At 30.0% G+C, this 8,898-nt stretch overlaps 1 protein-coding gene across 1 annotated transcript in view; it reads left to right on the forward strand.

Annotated features, from left to right (window-relative positions):
- Positions 1–6,190, forward strand: part of LOC143236357 (replication protein A 70 kDa DNA-binding subunit-like) — a 53,668-nt gene extending 47,478 nt beyond the window's left edge. Inside the window, exons 15-17 of the mRNA XM_076474627.1 lie at positions 683–790; positions 1,940–2,026; positions 5,306–6,190. Coding sequence (XP_076330742.1) covers positions 683–790; positions 1,940–2,026; positions 5,306–5,419 — 309 coding nt within the window. The 3' untranslated portion in view covers positions 5,420–6,190. The remainder of the gene's footprint in view (positions 1–682; positions 791–1,939; positions 2,027–5,305) is intronic.
- Positions 6,191–8,898: the final 2,708 nt, after the last annotated feature.

The following is an 8,898-nucleotide window of genomic DNA, read 5'->3' on the forward strand; positions in this document are numbered from 1 at the left end:
CATTTAAAACTTTTATCATTAGTACAACTGTTTACTCTTCTGTAATATTTCCTGCCTTTATTTATAATAAACATTTAGAATTCTTGCTTTTAAGTATCTCAGATATGCTACTTTGGAAAGGAATAATTTTATTGAATACAATAAATAACCACTGTAAAAATCAGTATTTTGGTAAAGAAGGGGATTCAGTATGTTATTTTAAAATGGCTTTTAATATGCAAATCAGTAAGGTACATGACATCTGCAGCTTATATAATGTAATGGTGGAACAGAATGTATCAGAACTACATTTTGGTACTGTTTGGCATTCTGTTGGTAGTATGTTTATACAAATAATATCTTGCTTTTGGGGAGGTTATGTAACATTCAATGTTTTGATGCAAAATATTCATACACTGAGATCATAAAAGTATGCTCAGATGACAATAGAGCCTTTTACAATGGAAACTACACCTAAAAGTCTTTCTTTAAGATATGTAACTGTCAGATAGAGCTAGAGTGGATACAGCAACATAAACTTTAAGAACATACAAAGGCTCCAGCATCATTTCAGTAGTAATGTATTCAGTCTCTGTACAGTTGTAATAGTTTGTTTTCCATGAATTCTCTGTATTCATAAACTCTGTATATTTTTATGTTATATCAGTATTATGGAGACTTCTCGCATATTTCTAATTTATAGTGCTGTTTAGCTGACTTTACAGAAAGCAAGTGGGTGACCTGCTTCCATGAAGTTGCTACAAGTATTTTAAACTCTTCAGCTGAAGACATGGGACGTCTTAAGGAAATGGCAAGTTATTTACTACTATTTTTTAGATGTTCTTTTTTTTTTTGCTATACTTATCTTTTGTTATTGTTTGTAATGTATATTTTACCTTTTATGAAAATATTGTTATTATTGTATTCCTTTACTGGGCACAGTTTTGCATAATTTAAGAGTAGCAAGGTTGTTTAGGAAAGTAAGAAGAAAAAATGTCTATCATATTCTGAATTGCCAGATTTGCTATTAAATTCAAAGCATCAAGAGTAGATAGTCCTCACACCATGTAACTTAAAAAGTAAGTGGAGTTTTATGTGGGTTTGAATTGCTAAAAATGTTGAAATCTATTTCTTGCACATAGTAGTTTCTTAGATAATTAGATATATTAAAAATTACTGAACATTATAGTTAAAGCACTGATTTATGTAGACCAGAAATTTACTTTTATGTTCAAGACTACATGATATTTTGACATTTATGAAGGTAACATTTTAAGATTGGGTTCAAAGAAATGTACAACCTGAGGTAAGACATGGTAATTAGGGCACTCAACTTGCAGTCTGTTAGCTATGGGATGAGAACTCATTGTTGAAAATGCTTGCCATTTTAGCCATCGGAGCATTATTAAGTGGTGGTTAATCACACTATTCATTGGTAAAAAGCAGCTCAAGAGTTTGTGATTGGTTTTGTTGACTAGCCACCTTCCCTCTAATCTATTGCTCATAAATTAGGGATGGTTGGTGCAGTTGGTGCTCATGTAGCTTTGTTCAAAATTTTAAAAATCTAGTAAACTGCTGTAAACACAAAGTGTTTCCCATGTTCGTGATTATATTTGAAAGTCTTCTACAAATTCACTGTTGGTTATTAATTTTTATATCTTTAAAATAAATTTTAATTATTTAACACTCATCACCTGGATAGTTGTTTAACCTTTAAAACTGCTAAATTTTGTAAGTTAAATACTGTAAATGGATGAGAAAGAAGTATAATTAGTTACCTTTGGTGTATTGCACTTCAGTTATCAAGTATAAATTGTTGGTTTAGGTATTAAAAAAAATCTAAAGTCCCCAAAGGTTTTTAACATGATATTTGATACAGTTTTTTACTATTTTCGTATATAAGTTACAGAATACCTTAGTGAAATATTTTTTTTAACACAAAAATGTTCTTTATTTTCAGAATGAAGACAGGTTTTCTGCAGTTATTGATAAAGTTAATTTTAAAACTTTTATTTTCACTCTTATGACCAAAATGGAACTTTATAATGTAAGTACTTATTTTTATAAACATTTCTGTAATTAATTGTATATTTCATTACTGTATGATAAGCTGGCCTACTATGGCCAGGTGGGTTAAGGAGCTCCACTCGTAATCTGAGGATTGCAGGTTCGAATCTCCATCACACCAAACATGCTTGCCCTTTCAGCATGGGAGTGTTATAACGTGACGGTCGACCCCACTATTCGTTGGTAAAAGAGGAGTCTGAGAGTTGATGGTGGGTGGTGATGACCAGCTGCCTTCCCTCTAGTCTTACACTGTTAAATTAGGGACAGCTAGTGCAGATAGCCCTCAAGTAGCTTTGCGAAATTCAAAAAAACAAACAAAGAAACTATGATAAGTTGGCCATGTGTCAGGCTGTTGATTGAAGAGTCCAATGTTTGAAATATAATGTTTGTGAACATACTTTATCACTTCCAGCTGTGGGCTCACTATAAAAATAACAGTAAATTAGTGATGGAAATTTTGAATAATTCAAATACACAGGAACCAACATTTCAATTTACTATTCAAATACACTGGAACCAACATTCAATTTACTATTCAAATACACAGGAACCAACATTCAATTCCCCAAATCCCAGCCCTTCTTCTTACATTCATTAGAATAAAAAGCTTTTATGTATAGGTTATTATGTATTATAATTTTATTTTGGACAAATCTCCAATTTATTATGTTACATATTTTAATGTATTAGTATTACAAATAACTGGAAATTTTAATTTTAATATAGTAGTTAATTAAATGTTAATGTGTATCAAATTTATGCTATTTGCCAACAAGATTGATAAACACAATTTTATTTTGTAACACAAATATATATTTTAATATACAAACAAAAAACAGTACAATTTATAATAACAGTTGTTAGTAATAACTATTACAAATAATGGTTTATATATAAGAGTTCTACAAACTTATAAAAAAATACTGATTCTTATACCCAATGTAGAACTGAATATCTTATCAATGATCCAGGTTCATGATGAGCAAATTAATTCCTAACTAATATTGTCACTCACCTCACTTCAGCCAAGTAGTTTGGTTAACCTTGCACCAATTACAAGCTCAAGCTTTCACTGATGGCAGTATCTAATGTCCTTGTACAAATACTAACATTTGTAGTTGAACAATTTGTAATGGTTAAAATATGTAAATGTTTCTAGTCAAATTCTGTAGTTTTCTGATTAAGAGACATTAATCATAATTATAGTTTCCTAGGCCTACAGCACACTGACTGTAGGTGATCAATAATACCCTACTATTTGTCTTTCAGTGTGTCAGTTTTTATGTACTAATCACTTGAGTTTCTAGAATTTTAAACAATGATCTAGTGCATTTTCATAAACAAATATTGTTGGTTCTGACTTTCAAAAATTCTTTACAAGTTTTGAAAACAAGCAGGACTTACACAATACACAGTAAGAACGTAGACCACATTCAAAAAAGAAAATTTTTCAGAAACAAGAGTGGGCACTAAAATAAAGGTATAATGGTAAATCTCTTAAAGGGCCTCCTATAATAGTTTAATGTTACTGGTTACGAAATACTACTAACCATTAAGTACTGATATCGGGTTAAATTAAATCAAATGACTTATTTATTCAATATTGTTTAAATAATTTGAAACAAGGAGCATACTTTGTTGTAATTCTAGAAATTGTATTGTACTGCATTTGAGTGTTAAAAAAATCCAAATGCAAAAAAGGTTGAATTTTGTGTTTGGAAAATAATAATAAATGTCCATTAATACTTTTGTTGTTCATTTTGCTGAGGCATTTTAGTTTACAAGTTAACTAATTGTTTCTTAAGTAAAATTCATAATACAAGTGTTTGGCTAAATTTGTTTTATCTTTAGCATTACAGAAGATAAAAAAATGTGGCACCTTGTGAAAAAAATGTAAAAAAAAAATATATGTAACAAAGGCAGATGTTGCTAAAACTGTTTCCATGTTTCTTTTATTGGCAGCTGATTTACACATTCTTGTTTAAGAATATTAATATATTTACATGTTCACATGAGAAACGACTACATAACCTGTTTACTGTAAGTCGTACTGTTGGAGAAAAAATACATTGCTGGGACAAAAGTTTCAAGAAGGCCTTCACTAATGCTCCAAGCCTCTTGGAACAACATTCATCTTTCACTATAGAAGTACATCTTGATACAGAGGAATGCACTGCTTATTGTCAGTATACTGGTTACTTTGTTGTGTGTCAGTGTTTCTTTTTTGCAGGTTATAATGCTCCCAAATTATGTGGCCATTATGATCTTTGTAGTTGCACTGCACATGTTCAGTAGAGTGATTATTAAGCTGATTTGGTGCTTCTGAAATTCTCTGTTTATTGGTAGACTGGAAAAAAGCTCACCTAACTTAGTTCTTATGGTAATCTGTATATTAGGATCAATACATTTTAGGTATTTATGAGTTCTTTTTATGAGTTTAGGGCTGTTGCTATGAGTAATATTTTTCAGCTATTTCTAAGCTTAACACTGCTATTTGCCTTTAATGTGATTGTGAAACTGTTGTTTGGAACTGCATCACTTTGTGGGATTCACCAGCCACACTTCTCATAAATGTTTCAGTAATGAGTTACACTGTTAATATATCTTATTCTCCAGATGGATTGGTTTTCGTACATTTTAAAGTCTTTAAAACTGACAGGAGCTCCTCAGTTATTTGCCAGTTGCCATCAGTCAGCTCAAGTATACATTCATTATCCAATGCTGTGAAATTTTAGTTTGATAAAAAATAGAAATTATGTGTTTAGTATTTTTTCTCCACCATTTATCTTACCATATTATTGTCATTCATCATACAGAAAACACAGTTATTACCAAATAATTTCTCAATGAAATTAATTGCTGTCTTAGCCTGTGAAGCATGCAGTATAGTGGAATAGTTAGATGTTAAAAATTTAAAAAGGAACACCTTAGAAAATGTTATATTCCTATTGATTTATATTTTAGTTATAAATTATAGTTGATAAGTATTTCAGGTTGTTCTATCATAAGATTACTAATATGCTGTTATACTTAGTCACACTCAAAGACTGAAATCCTATAATACATCATAGTTTTTTGAATATTTTCTTTTATCAGTTCCTTGAGACTAGAAGTGAAAAATCTCAAATTGAGATACTGATTATTATAATAATTATTAACAATAGGAAGGCTAACTAGATGCCACAGACTCATTATTTGAATCACCTAATAAGCGAATTTATAAAAAAATTATTTTAAAAATGTATCTGTATCATTGTAGGGAGAAAATCGTTTGAAGACTATTGTGATATCGGCTGTTCCACTGGATTATCTAGAATATGGGAAGAAACTTTTGGCAGATATATTCACCAAATGCAATGTGTATTCTAAATGATTACTAAATTTTTGTAGCTCAAGAAATATCCTATTTACAATAAAAAACAATGTCAATTGTTATTCTAATAACATATAAAAATGTTTATGCAAAAGTTATATTTTAAACTTGGTTTTGCTGTAAATTATTGTTAATTACCTACTGATATTTGAAAATTAAGTATTCTATGATTAGAACGTATTTTAAATGTTAACATGAAATTCTTATGTAATTTAAACTTCAAAGTAAAATTAAAAATAAAAACATTTGAAGGTATGTGAACAGTATTTTTTCTAGTGTCATCTAGTTTCATAAAGTTTCATCATACCTGAAAAAAAAAGTATACATCCATATTAACATATACTTGATTTAAAGAATCTTGCTACCTATTTACATGAATTACATATATGATATAGTAATAGAACATGGGGCACAATGATATTTTTGGTACCTAAAAATTAATGAGATAGTTGGATTGCACGTGCTGAAACAGATATATTATTTTATGATGTGCAGGAGACCGAGATGGATGTGCTGGTAATGAGTTTATTGTAAGCTTGATTTGTGGTGAGACATTACTGACTTTGTTGAGAATGTTTTTAGTTTTTATAATCCTTACCATAAGGACAGATTGATTACAATAAAATGTTTATTTATTTTAATTGTTTTTGTTTAAAAACTGAATTTTTATGCATCTTACAACTCATGTGACTGTAATTTGTTTTTGTTGTGGAAGATGCTACACGATTTTGATGTATTCTTGATACAAGTGTGCATAAAAGTATCAAATGCTTACCAAATGTGTACACGTTTAGTGTGAAAGCCTATATATATATATATCAGTATCAGTCTTGCATATAATCTTTTCTAAGAGAAGCATTTCCTTTTCCATAATAAATTACGAAATCAAATCAAAAAACAAAATAAAAAAATATATTTTGCTTGTCACATTTCTATGTTATTTTAAGTTATATTATCAGTATTGCAAATTTGACATTAGCTAGAGAGCATATGATTGTTAAGTTATAAAATGTGAGATCATAGAGTGAAGTAGCAGTAAATATCGAAGTGAAGCATTGAGCATTTTAATGTTAAGCAATTGATATCCAAGTGTTTTCAGTTGGTAGAGTGCTAACCATTGAGTGAAGTATTTGGGTCAATTTTAGTTATCTCATATGTTCAATTACATGGTTCATTAGCTATGAAATTGTACAAATATTTTTTGTACATTAGACATCACATCATTACAAAGGTATTTCTGTAGAAACGTCATTTGTAAAAACTTAAGACCTAAAAGTTACAACTGTGTGCAAGTGAAGTGCAGAAACACCTATATCCTGAGTAAACTTTCTTTGATACAAAAGAATTTTTTTGTTTAATATCAAATGGTTTATTTAACAGTAACTGAAAATCAACCTGCAGCCAAAATTTGAAATGGTTTGTGTGAAAAATATTTCAGGCACCACAACTTCAAAATAACATTACGATGTGTCAAGCTTCATGTCAAAATTCACTTCAAATTGTGAAAGATATTAAGACTAGAATTAAGATTGCAAGTATTTATGTTTTCAGTTATCTAATCTGGTACACATAATTATCAAAACAAATATTTGTGGCAAGAAAATGGATCAATAAATTAAAAATTACATCTGTCAAGAGCTTTGTCCATAATACACTGGACTGTATTAATTGCTTTTTTATTATGACAAAAACAAAATAGTTTTCTTAACGTGGAAGCTGTATTTTAGTTAAAGTAATTTGTCAGGCATCACAAATAAAATGATTATTTCAGTAAAAACTTTATGAAGTTAAGATATCATATGTACAAACTTGTATCGGTAACCAAAGTTTCATTAAAAACCATGTATGCTGTATAAAGACTGTGTAAAAAGAAATACTGAATTATTACACTTGTGTTGAATTATCAATCTATATTTCTGGAATAAAAGATGTTTTATTCAAAGAAGTTTATACCAGAATAAAAGAAAACATACTTAAATATTAAAAAAAAAAAAAAACACTCCTGTGGTCATTATTGATTTAGTATCCCTTGTTCTTTCAAATCCAGTTGGGCCCAGTTATGGGTTAGTAGTTGGCATATGTGGCTGTGAAAATGGGTTTAAAGACATGATAGCACTGAGAATGCTTGTGGGTTTATTAGAAAAGTAACAGTCAATCCCAGTTATTCAGTTCAAGTAATAAGATATAGTTCATGTGGTGGTGGTGTTGCTAGTTGGCTGAATTGCTTCTAGCCAGTTGTTCAAAATTAATCAACTACACCTGAAACCTAGAGGTCTCTGACCTGTAAGTCTAACCTATGTAGTAGAATGAGCATAATGTGTCATTTAGAATAAAATTCCAATTCCACAGTTACATCAAGTTTGCTCACCAGTACTGTTATCACATGAACTGTAGCCTTAATTTTATAGGAAAATTATAAAATTTGTGATGATATTAAACAAACATTACTAGTTTTAATAATGAAAAATGCAGAGTACTATAGTGCAAGCTATGTAACTCTTCATTATATAGTGTGGCATTATTTTTTGCTTACATCAGTCAGTATGATTTTGCTACAATATATTCAATAGTGTCCTGAAAACCTATAAAAGGTTGAATTCAATTAATCTTGGTAGTTGTTTTGGTTTTATGTCTTGCAAGTCCTTTCTGGACTTGCAAGACAATCAGGGATACTCAGAGACATCAGTTTCTCTTCAGCCCCACACACACACAATTAAAGTTTGGTTCGAATGGGAGAAAGGTAGATACAGGATTACTTGAAGTAGATCTAAGAGTGCATTAAAGTTAATATCATAAGTGAGGGAAGAAGAGAGGAAAGGTTGGGAGGGAGAGCTGGCTTGGCAGAATGGAAAAGAAGCTTGGAGGATGGCTAAGTGATCAAATGAAGGTAAAGGCAAATGAGACCAAGGCTGTGATGAAGTGAGTTCCTGGGTTAACAAATCAGGCATAAGTTGATTGACTGTAAAAGAATCATAGACTTGATGGTAATTTAACTATTGGTTTTCATCTTGGTTATGGCTTTAACTTAGTCATTTAAAGCTTAAAGTTATTCTGAATGAGAAGGCACATTTTCAATGCAGGGACCATAGGATCCAATGGTTCAAGGCAATAATTTATATGTTGGGGGAAGTGAGAATATCCCCCCAAAAAAACCCACTTTCATTGTCAGGGCATTAAATAAAATATCCTGACTGCCCAAAAGTAGTTAAAAAGAGAAAGTAAGGTTAATAAAAAATAATAAATATTTTAAATATTGTATGGGATAAACTTAAAATAAAAAGATAAAATTGAAGGGTTTCTCATTGGGTCTTTTTTCAAAATGTAGTTTTTAAAATTCATTCCTGTTTTTCCCTTTTGTTTTATTTTTTAAAGAGTTTTTGAAGTAAGATCCATTTAGCAGGGAATTTAAGGACTGTTTCTGGATTTGTTTTCATACTCTACTTCATGATATATGTTAATTATCAAAATATAATAAAAAC

Source organism: Tachypleus tridentatus, chromosome 13, assembly GCF_004210375.1.
Source record: "Tachypleus tridentatus isolate NWPU-2018 chromosome 13, ASM421037v1, whole genome shotgun sequence".
In the NCBI taxonomy this organism is placed as follows: domain Eukaryota; kingdom Metazoa; phylum Arthropoda; class Merostomata; order Xiphosura; family Limulidae; genus Tachypleus; species Tachypleus tridentatus.